Raw genomic sequence first — 12,331 nt, 5'->3', positions numbered from 1 at the left:
CACAGTAGAGACTAAGAGGAGCCTGAGTTTCCCTGGGCAGTCAAGAAGGAGACCCAACAAATAAGTTAATTTCTATAACAATATTTCTGGTAGCTACATAATCATCCCAAACAGTCTTCTACTTATGAATATTCTTTTCCAGGCATCGAACATACTTCGAATAGTATTTTCTCCAGCGGCGACTTTCTAGGGTCACCAGATGGCGCCACTTGGCTCTGGCTGAGACTCCACATCCACATGTGAAGTCTCCATGGTATGTTAAGTGCCAACTGGTGAAATTACATCAGTTCCTGAACTTCTTTTCTGCTACTCATCAAGCGTTATAGAGAGGAACCAAGTAAGCCACAACAGAAACAAATGCAGTGCACAAACATTTTCATACCTTGGGATCTTATTAATCACAGCACCAGCTCATCGAGCAGGAGGGAGGGCAGTGAGTACTCTGCAGAAGATCTACCGATTGATACATCTTCCTGTACAGTCCTCACTTTATGAATGCATCACAAAGCAGTACCACTCAGGAAGGTGAAACGGAGTATTGCCAGTTGACAAAGGAAAGCATGCAACATAGCTTGTGCAAAGTCCCCATCACTATGTGCCTGACATGTGAGGCAGCAGTGCTTTGCAAAAGCACACAAGGACGACCATGCGGTTGCCTGGCAGATGTCGGCAAATCAGACGCCTCTGGAGAAAGTCGTGGCTGCAGCCAGGGTCCTGGTAGAATACACAAAAATGTCTTCTGGGGGTGTCTTCCTTAACCACAGTATAGCAGATTTTGATACAAACGATCCCATGCGACAAGGTGTGGTTAGTCACGGTCTTTCCCTTCTTGGCTACAGTGAGGCCCACAAAGAGCTGATTGTCTACTCTCAATCTCACCCGTTGAGAGCAGTCAATGCAGCAGGATACCACATGACTGGGGTCTAGTCTGAGCAGTGTTTTCTCCTTCTTAGTTGGATGTGGAGAAAAGAAGTAAGTTGGAAGTGATAGACTGTGCCATGTAGAAGGGCCAAAACAGCTTGGGTAAGAAGGACTGGCAGGTGCAAAGAACCAACTTCTCTGGATGCAAAACTGTGACAGGTTGACAAACTGATAGGGCCTGAAGTTTTCAGATCCTGCAACCTAAAGGAATTGCCAACCAAGCAGTTTTTAGAATTAGGAGTCAAACCATGCAACTTTGCATTGGGTCGAAGAGAGGTGTCATCAAGAAAGTCAAACCAACTTTCAGATCACACTAAGGCACAATAAACCGAGAGTAAAGAAATAAACAAGCATTTACAATGCAATGGTTTTCCCTTTGTTAAAGTTAGAGCTATTGGCATTGCTCTTGACATTTTTATTTAGGTTTTTTTTTACATAAATAAATGGCATTGTCATTTACAATGCCACTAGCTTTATCTCTCGCAAATGACACACACAAACACACACAGAGCCCCCCCACACACACATCCACACAGAGCCCCCCACACACACAGCCACACAGAGCCCCCCAAACACACAGCCACACAGAGCCCCCCACACACACAGCCACACAGAGCCCCCCACACACACAGCCACACAAAGCCCCCCACACACCCACACAGAGCCTTCCACACACACCCACACAGCACAAGCAGGCAACAGGGGCACACGGAGGCACAAGCAGGCAACAGGGGCACACGGAGGCACAAGCAGGCAACAGGGGCACACGGAAGCACAAGCAGGCAACAGGGGCACGAAAACGGAGGCACAAGCAGGCAACAGGGGCACACGGAGGCACAAGCAGGCAACAGGGGCACACGGAGGCACAAGCAGGCAACAGGGGCACACGGAGGTACAAGCAGGCAACAGGGGCACGAAAACTGAGGCACAAGCAGGCAACAGGGGCACACAGAGGCACAAGCAGGCAACAGGGGCACACAGAGGCACAAGCAGGCAACAGGGGCACACAGAGGCACAAGCAGGCAACAGGGGCACACAGAGGCACAAGCAGGCAATCGGGGCACACGGAGGCACAAGCAGGCAACCGGGGCACATGGAGGCACAAGCAGGCAACAGGGGCACACAGAGGCACAAGCAGGCAACAGGGGCACACGGAGGCACAAGCAGGCAACAGGGGCACACGGAGGCACAAGCAGGCAACAGGGGCACACGGAGGCACAAGCAGGCAACAGGGACACACGGAGGCACAAGCAGGCAACAGGGTCATGAAAACAAGCACAAGCAGGCAAAAGGGTGACAAGCAGGAATTGTAATTTAGACGAGGCTGAAGTGGAGAACGGTCAGTAGGGAAGTAGTGCGGCTGGTGCAGTGGTACCAGGCCGAAAGGTGAGTGGGGCTGTCTGCACCCCAGTTTGGACAGTTTCCACTACCTAACAGGGATTGGTGGGAGGGGGGCGTACTTCTTGCTTGCTTTAGGGCTGTTACTTCGGGGACGCAGTGCACGTTCTTGCCTGCTGTCTGCTGCCACCGGGACACGACAACAGGCAGGGAGAGGACAGGCTGGGAGAGGGCAGGGAGGGGACAGGCTGGGAGAGGGCAGGGAGGGGACAGGCTGGGAGAGGGCAGGTTGGGAGAGGGCAGGCTGGAAGTGGACAAGCTGGGAGAGGACAGGCTGGGAAAGGTCATGGAGGGGACAGGCTGGGAGAGGGCAGGCTGGGAAAGGGCAGGGAGGGGACAGGCTGCGAGAGGACAGGCTGCGAGAGGACAGGCTGCGAGAGGACAGGCTGCGAGAGGACAGGCTGCGAGAGGACAGGCTGCGAGAGGACAGGCTGCGAGAGGACAGGCTGCGAGAGGACAGGCTGCGAGAGGGCAGGCTGGGAGAGGGCAGGCTGGGAGAGGGCAGGCTGGGAGAGGGCAGGCTGGGAGAGGGCAGGCTGGGAGACGGCAGGCTGGGAGACGGCAGGCTGGGAGACGGCAGGCTGGGAGACGGCAGGCTGGGAGACGGCAGGCTGGGAGAGGGCAGGCTGGGAGAAGGCAGGCTGGGTGACGACAGGCTGGGAGAGGACAGGCTGGGAAGCAGAGAGGGTCTTACCTGAGAAGTCTGCCAGCCTGGAGCTCTCCGGGGCGCAGAGCAGCAGCAGTTTCATGGGGTTTAAGGCAGACATTTACCACCTGCCCTGAGCTGGCTGAGAGGGCTCAAGTGCGAGGCCGGGGTGGAGGAAGAGTCGGGGTGGGGGGAGGAACGAAAGGGAAGATGCCAGCATTACACACTCTTCGTGCTGTGACTGAGGGTCGAGCAGGGTCAGGGAAATGGAGCCCTCTCCATAAGCGATTACAGTGGCAGGTTTTAGGTCCGCTGTTCCTGCATCTGGAAAATACTATTGTGGGACAACGCCAAGGTGTGATTGAGACTGGAGGAATTCCATACAGGAATTCTGCTGCACTTTAATAATAATCCTTAGGCCTAGGTCATCGCTGGTCAGTTTGTCTCTCTGCATCAGTAGCTGTAGTTGGAGTGACGTCATCGCCTCGGTAGGATGGAAGCAGACATTCTGGTTTAGGGAAAGTACCAGGTTATGAGAGGCATTTCAGTATTTACCCCCTCCTAATCCAGTGGTGTAACAATAGACTATGCATCCCCAATGGAGTGGGGCCCCTAAGCTGGGGGCGGGGGCGCTTCCGGTACTGCCCATGGGTGGTGGGCCCCTGGCTTGAGAGCTCCTGATTGGGTCCGGAGCAGGGTGGCCCCCTCCCTGTACTTTGCAAAGGGGGGGCTCCATGTACCTTGCAGAGGGACCCCCTCACATTTTGTTGAACCACAGCCCCCATCCAGAGGAGGGATTGACTGCAAAGTTAATATCTACAACTAACATGTCACACACACACACGTGCAGCATGGCCAATGGGTGTCGAGAGTCCCTGGTGATCGCTTCTCACCAGGGTCTCAGTAGCGCCCATGCCGCTTGTGAAGAGGCCTCAGTGCGCAGCACCGTCCACCCCCCCCCCCGTGCTGCACCAGGCTTGATTACACAGAGGGACAGTGGATAGAAGGCAAGGTCGGTGCACAACCTAGAGGGGGCAAGGGAAGAGGATACCTCACTAGTGCTCCTGTGCTTCAAGGAGCGCATGCGCATTCACAGAATGTGCCCGTCTGTCGTCATCAGCTGCACTGTCCATGCAACATGGACAAATGTCAGAACAGATGTCAACTGTACCTAGGACATGAAGGAGAAGAAGAAAGATCCTTCCCCAATATTCCTGGAAACCTGGCAATATATGTATTGATAACTGATGGTTGCTTTTAAGTTATTCAGATCAGAACTCTATGAAGTAATCACAATCAATACCAAATATTGCAATGTCGTATTATGGCACAGCATGAAATGAAGTAACTACATTAGCAGAATTCTTCATGCTTATGAAAATGTTTATCGGCTTCCTTGTAATTCAAATTGCAAGCCGCATGAGGTGACAAGCAGTTTACTTAAGTATGTCCATAGTACATCAGAGTAAATCTTGAATGCATAAATGCGACAAAATATCCAGGATGTGTAGTCAATAGTGGTGAAAGGTAATATGTTCTGTCTCGCTCACGTCCTGGGATAGTGTGTAAATGTACCTGCCTGTCTACTGTCTCAACACATCTCCCCGGGCCCTTCCCTAGCTGCGACGGTGTCCTACGCACCACTTATTCATCTGTGCAGTTTTCCATGCAGAGTTGCTTTCGGTGCCTAATGAACACGATGCTGTGCGTGGAGACACATGCACTAACCCCATACATAGTTTTGGAAGGAGTGGGGGAGAATGATACAATCCAGCACACAGCGGGCCGTGGCTACACTCGGAGACCCCCAACACTGGTCCTTGCAGCTGAACCCACCACAAGACTCCGCGGAGCCGAGCCTCGAGTGACGCCATCCGTCCTCCAGAGGCAGAGCGCTCAATGGTCGAGACAGCTTCATCCCCCGGAGCGGCGGATCTTTCAAAGATCCACTGACACGTGCCCAGCTGAAGACACTTCATCTGTTACCACAATCCCCCAGGCGCCCAGAGGCGAAGAAGGGTCCGTCACGACCTGCCCCAGCCCTCCTCTCTTCGAGAAAGGCCGCAGAGTAGCACGCGGCGGATGGAGTGGGAATACCAATGGTGCTAACATGAGACTCCTTACAGCACTTACAGCTTAGCATCTTCTGCTGATGTCGGCCAAATAGAGTCACAATTCACTCTACTCCAACAGGACCCGTTGGACAAACCTCCCAGCACTCACATGCACCCACCTCGCAACCATCGCAGCACGGCTCCAGCGATGACGCTGCGGCTCGAGAACCACTCCTAGCGCGGCGGCAAGAAAGGGGATAGAAATAACAGGCAACCATAACAAATAACTAACACGACCCAAAAAAACGAGTGTTGTGCAACAATTGATGTGTCGTGATATCTCCTTTCATTTGTGACTTTGTTTATTACTGTGAAAAGAAGTTTTCATTCTTGATTTTTGTGACTTTTTCTAAAACTGATGTCATGCTTTGTTGTGTACAGTAGATATATTTGTGATTTTTTCCTTTTTTGTATGTTTAAAATTTATGTCAATTCTTTGGTGTTCTTTGTCTGACATGAAATGTACAGAATTTTCTAATTAACTGTTGGATTCAAGGTATAAATAAACATACCGAACATATCTAATCCGAGTGGATGTGTTGCTCATAATTAAGAGCAGTTCAGAAAAACAAGTGGGGGGCACTTTTTCTTCATAAATACTTTAATTAAGGTCCAGCCTCTCCACTTTCTAAGGACCTAACTCCTTCACTCAGCCAATGGGAGGGCAGCTCCTTCGTTCTTGCTCTCCGCGGCCCCGGCGAGGTCCTCAAGTTATTCTCGGCCCCGGGCAGCGGCGGCAATCAGGGAGGCACCGTTTGCACCGTAGTAGGAGGCGGCAGAGCGCTCGGGGTGCCACTAGTGCCTTACCAGATTCGGGGGCGTTCCCAAAAATCGGCTTTCGGCTGACGTAGCCAAAAATTCTCGGGAACGCCCCCGAATCTGGTCCGAGATTGACAGACAGAGCCTTCTCCCAATGGCTAGCCTCCATTTATGGAGCTAGCCAATGAGAGAGTGGGGACGGTCCAGTCCCCACACACAGATATCATTAAGTTTTTCCTAGCGCATGCGTACTTCATACGCATTGGCTAGGCAAAACCTAAAAAGGGTAGAAGTGAGGCGTCACCTGTATAATAAAGGTGACAGCCGTGGTAATCGGCACACAGCAGAGATGAAACTGCATATTCATATTGAGTCAAGATGCACCTACTGAATGTGCGACAAGGAAGTGCACAGAGGCATTCTAAGTACAGGAGTCCTTCTTAATTGGACACGTAAATATCGACGAATCAGTCGAATAATCTAAAGGTCCGGAATGAATCTAGGGAAGGGAACAGAATCAATCTAAGGAGGAGCATAAAACCAGCTGTAAAATGACCTATTCAAACAAGATTCCCAGTAGGGATAGGAGACATAGTAATGATAATGCGTGAATGAAGGTGGCCTGAATGAATAGACGATCGGGTGAAAAAGCAGAAGTATCTGGGGTGACTGTATTAAAAACCACAACGTAAGTGATGTTTAACGTTGGAGAAAATGTCAGTGTAAATATGCACGATCTACATTGTAGAAACGGGGTGTGGGTGAGTGAGGCTACGTTGTCAACTCTGGCCAAGTGAGTAGCACTTATGAGTAGGGTCGGGTACCAGAGGCACCGTGCCGCGTGTCTCTACTAAGTTCCTAGCGCAGGCGAAGGTGAATGCGCCCTCAGTAAAAGGCGATCCACTCCATGTGCGGCAATCAAATGGAGAGGTGTCGTCAGTTAACAAAAGGCTTGTGAAAGTCGAGTGAGTGAGACAAATCGTGAAAAACGGTTCCATTGGAATAATGGAATAGGCACTGCTGAATAAGCCGTCGGTAAATGGCGATCCAATCTGTAGGCAACAATCGAGTGAAAAGGTGACTTCAAGTGCCAAAAGGCTTGTAAAGTGAGTGATCGAAGCGAATCAGGAGTACAAGTTAAACTATGATAAACGGAAACATCAATAGTATGTGGCATTTAATGCACAGAAAAGATTCCAAAAAGCCAGGGCGCCATCGTGTGTCTAAACTAGGGAAAGCTCAAAAAACCATGGAGTGGACCAGCAATAACGCTGGCTTATCTGCTCGGCTGCGTTGGAGCGTCCTACACAACAGCCAGTGCTGGAAACACTGGCAATGACTGACGTTTTATCCTTCTACGTCGAGCGGATGCAGGGATGAAACAAGCCGACTAGATCAGGAAGTTTTACACGCAGGGCATGATTCGCTCTCCAAGGCATGCTTTGCTCTCCACGAAGCACAGAGTCCAGGCTCGGCAGAGTTGTTATGTTATTTTATTCTCGCGTGTGTTTTCTCGCTCTGAACTTTTCTCCTCCCGCAGCATTTCCCCTCACCGCCTCTTGCTCCCCCTCCCGCCCCTTTTAGTTTAGTGCAGACCACACATCCTCTCCTTGTCCCAGACGCACATGCAAAGAGGGAGTCCGCACCTGACCCCCGTGCAATGCCGGCCCAGATTCGGGGGCGTTCCCGAGAACAGGCTTTCGGCTGACGTAGCCAAAAGCCAAAAATTCTCGGGAACGCCCCCGAATCTGGTCCGGGATTGACGGACAGAGCCGTCTTCCAATGGCTAGCCTCCATTTATGGAGCTAGCCAATGGGAGACTGGGGGCGTTCCATGCCCCACATACTGTAATCAATAGGTTTTCGCCTAGCGAAACGATGCTTTCGCATCGTTTTCGCCAGGCAAAACCTAATGAGATAACTTTTCAGAAAATGCAACACTGGTGGTGACATAAAAAGGAGAGGCTGATAGGAGAGGCACATGAACACAGACAGAGCTACTAAGTAACCCTTAACCATAGTGACTGCCAGACCCACCGAAGAACTAATGTATTATAACTAGCTGCTATTCAGGTTTTTGATTTGGTCCCTAGGCTCACATAATAATCCAGCATGTGAAAAGAGATCCTTCACCTGTCCTGTGATCTATATGAGCGCACCAATAGTGCCCTCATTTGGTTTACAATAGACTACAGTTCCTGTCATGGGTTTTGCATGTAGGCTGTTGGAGGCGGCACACCCTGTTTTGTGAGTTAATCATTGTGGCCAGAGCATTTTATCGGGACCAACTGGCATAAATTCCCCTTCCAGGAGTTAACCCAGGTCCTAGCGCAAATATCCTAAGTGCAAGTTGTGCATGAATGCGTATGTGGCCTGTGTGGCACATGCTCTATGTGTGTGAGTGAACCAGAGTATAAAGGCCTGTAGGTTTCATTTTGAAAGTCACTGTGAACAAGGAGATGATGTTCTTTTCCCATACAGTGGATGTATTTTGCTGACATTCCCGAAGATGGTGAGAGGAGCCTGGACAATGAAGTGAGGACAGAGAACACTAGGCTTCTTTAGAAATTCAATTAGGTGCTTTTGCTGAAACGAGTTACTGTTTTGTTAGCCTGCAGTGCTGGCATTTGGTAGATAGTGGGGCTGAAGGGTGGGACTGCTGTGTCTATTGTTCAAAGAGCCAGGGATCCTTTATGAAAGGACTGCTTTTGTCTTTTCATCAATCAATGTTCAGTGTGGCTGTTGATAAGTTAGGGGCAGAAGCTTCATACCTCTTTGTGACTCTGTTGTGAGTGCCCAATGCTTGAGACTACCTAGTCGTATGCACAAACACTGTGCTGGTATGAAAGTAGCCTGAAGTGGACACTTGAAATAACACCGACCTCAAACTGGTTCTGAAAGGGAAAGCACAGGATCCATATCCCCAGTCTACTTTTACTATATTTAATTGGGAGACACTGACCTTCTTGATGTTGCAGCTTGAAGTTCTCTTTCATCAAGGAAAGGAGTGTGCCTTATAATACTCTAAGAGCTGCTGTACGACCACAGTCTGTCTTCCTGACGCTCCGCTTACCACAGGTGAAGGGACATCACCTGGAGTCTTACCTCGCTCAAACCCTGTATCCTGCTCAGAAGCCAACCCGCCTGCTGTGAGAAGGAAGGAGCCTGCTCACCCTGCAGGAAGAGCATCTGTCCAGGGAGCACCACAGGCCTTGGTGCTGTGGGCCTACCAAGTCAAGCAAGACTGAAGCGCTTCCTGCAAGCCTTAGAAGTGTGGGTGTAATCTCTGCAGAAGTGAGTTTCCAAGTAGGAATCTCAGATCAACGTCAGACCTTGCCACCGTGAAAGAAGACAGAGTACAACACATCACGCCACATAAACTAAGAACTATGCTTGTGGTGGATTTTGCCACCAAAAACAAGAGCTGTAATCGTGGTGGAGATCAAAACCGAAATTTTCAACTGTGCCCGAAGTGGACTTCGCCACTAAAAGCAAGAGCTTTATCTGTGGTGGACATCACTGGAATCAAAAACTAAACTTATGGTGTTCATTGACACCACATTTCCAAAGCCTGCCCCCGGCTGCCATTGTGCCACAGTCAGCCCAGTCTACATTGCAACACATTTGCTGCCCATCACTGAGTGAATCAGAAGGGTTCCGACACCTGCAGCTGCATTCACCGAAGGTCTACAGGCATAAACTCCGGCTACCCGATCCTGCTGCAGCATATCAAAATTGAGGACCACATCTGCAGCGGACGCATCTCCTCCCAACCACGGGAGCAATCGGAGACATGCGTTGCAGATTTCCCACCAGCTGCAAAAAGTACACAAAGATCTGCATTGTGGTGAAACTGTATGAAGGGGACTGTATTGATCTGAGAACAACTATTATCGACTGGGGTATCCGCACCGGGACCTTGAAGAAAGCAGAACAAGACTATCTAACCAAAAAGGGGACTTGCCTAGATCAAAAAAACATGTAAGGCACATACAGGAAGAAGGGGAGAGCCGTAACCCGAGGCGCAGTAGCCCAAGCATGACTGCTATCATTGAATCTGCTATTATTATCTGTGTGGTATTCTTTTGCAAGTGAGTGTATTAAAACACTTTTCTTATCTACGTAAAGCACTGGGTTGGTCATTCAAGTTTTGTGCCGATAAGTGGTTGCTGAGTTCTGACTTTACACACCTCCACGCTACCTCCCTCAGAAGCATGTGATTGCTCACCTTTACCACCATGAAGTTAAGTGTTAATGGGTTGTAATTGATGCAGTTTCTAGAGTCAAAGTAGGACAAAGCACAGGACATCGGAGAGAAACGACCGGGGTGAATTCCCGCAGCCCATGCACACCAGAGGCACACAAAGCCAGCCCCCCACAGCTGAACTCCAGTAGCCTGCTCATCCTGTAGCCCGCCAAACGGAGACCGACACTGTGGGTCTAGAACATCCAAAAAATACCTGAAATGTTTATTTTAATCTCAAGTCAGTTAAAAATGAGACAAACATTTTCTTTTAATGGCCGCTGGCAAAGTTTGAGCCATATGTACATAGATGGTGGTGGGCGCTCACGGACAAGACCTGTGGTGCATGATGGCAGGTGTGCAGTGGTTATCATTCGGATGCTCTTTGATTTGGCAAAGTAGGGGCTCCATGAAAGAGAAGCCATATTTACACCAGACCTGCATAACTTACTATTATAGACCACTAGTGGATGCTACAAATACAGCATTACAGCCAGTTTAAAGTGTTCTCGGAACTCAATACAGAGAGTTTTATTAATAGGAATAAAATATCAGTCAATACTAATGCAAAGATATACAAAACATTTATGTTTAGGTTCCCTAACAACTAACTCCGATAACCCAATCATCTTCATCTGCAAAAAAGTAAAATGATTATAATACTGTGCTTCAGCCACTATGACCAGTTGCCATAATGAGGTTTCATGAGAATTCACAGGCCTATAGTGCGAGACCTTCCATTCAAATGCATTAATAATTAACTCATAATATTTACATGATCATGAGAAGTGCTAGGATGCTCTTAGACTCGATACCTTATAACAACACAGCATAAACAATATCAAGAATGTGTCAGGAGCTGTGTAACAGTTAACATGTGTGAGATAAGACAAATAAATTAAATTATTAATTTGTTCAAAGGTACTGCAATGCATTACTTTTCTGGTAAGAAATTTTGAATACAACTCAAAGCTCTTTAAATAATATCACATTAAACAAGGTCATCTGCTCATTTCTTATAATTCCTACATATACAAAGAGAATAAAAGCCCAGCCATACATGCATAGCTAAATAAGTGCTCAATTCTGACACCTGGTCCAAACTTAAGATTAAGCATTTGAATGGGCACTGAGCCTTCCATCCTCCCAAGATCAATAAATGGAGTGCCATTTTTATTCACGGAACAGAAATGGCAAAAAACTGTGATATAATGTTCATTCTTCAGATCAAGGACAAACACATTTGGGACGATTTCAGATTTAAATGCTTTCTTGAACTTTGTTGGTGCGTAACCAGTGACTAGGTTAAGGTGGGACCCACGACAAATTAAACGTACTGAAATTTCGAGTTTAACTCCTACACTTCCTTAACTGAGGAGCCATGTTCAGTGAACAGCAAAAGAGCAGAGACAGTAGTATCTACTTGAGAGACACTTTATAGCTGAAGACTATGTTTCATTCTTGTCATTGCTGCAAATAGGTTAACTGTTGTTATTGTCCATCAGATCCCTTTTAAGAATACAATACTTTAGTCCTTAACTTCATGAAGCCACACACTTCAGATTTGAACTGAGCACCTTATGAGAACTCAATGTAACGTCAATACAAAAAGGTTTTATTAAATTCTGTCTGATACATACTTGACAGGAGTCCGGACCACCAAAGCCCTTCTTTGAGGTATGCATGGCCGCCTTGACCTGGGGATGAAAGAGCAGCTGTTAGGTGTTTGTTATTGAGATGCTCATTTTAAAGATGAGCCCAATAATAAAATGGAAGGGTTATATGTTAATACCACCTACACCACACAATGCCAGTAGCCATCGGCACGTCATTAACATAGCCTGCAGGACCCCCTGCATTCACAGGCCCAGTCGAGCCTCAAGGGCAGCTTCTGCAGGCAACATAGCATCATATAACCCCCTGAGGACCATGCAATCAGTAGTAAAGACTGTGAAGTAAGAGTCCCAACCAGGTAAGAAATGGGTAATAAAAAGTAATAGCAACTACTGTTGTATGGTAGCTTGCCATTTAACGAAGTATCTGAATAAAACACCCAAAAAGGTCGATAAGAAATACGACAGGATGCCTTACTGGTTGTTCTTTTCATGTATTCGTGATAACTGTATTGATTCACAGTGGCTCCTGCTTGATTTAACAGAAATATTGTCTGGATCATAAAACATAATAAGGTCTGTGTCCGTGAATTAGGTCCCTGTTGTATGCCCTACCTATTACACCAATTTCAAAATAG

At 48.2% G+C, this 12,331-nt stretch overlaps 1 protein-coding gene across 1 annotated transcript in view; it reads right to left on the bottom strand.

Moving 5' to 3' along the window:
- Nucleotides 1-12,331, bottom strand: part of NIPA2 (NIPA magnesium transporter 2) — a 146,181-nt gene that overhangs the window by 48,149 nt on the left and 85,701 nt on the right. The window contains exon 3 of the mRNA XM_086934190.1: nucleotides 11,721-11,777. Coding sequence (XP_086790316.1) covers nucleotides 11,721-11,777 — 57 coding nt within the window. The remainder of the gene's footprint in view (nucleotides 1-11,720; nucleotides 11,778-12,331) is intronic.

Source organism: Lissotriton vulgaris, chromosome 8 (assembly GCF_964263255.1).
Source record: "Lissotriton vulgaris chromosome 8, aLisVul1.2, whole genome shotgun sequence".
Lineage (NCBI taxonomy): Eukaryota > Metazoa > Chordata > Amphibia > Caudata > Salamandridae > Lissotriton > Lissotriton vulgaris.
Note: the sequence above shows the minus strand (reverse complement) of the source record. Positions and strands in the feature narration are given on the sequence as shown.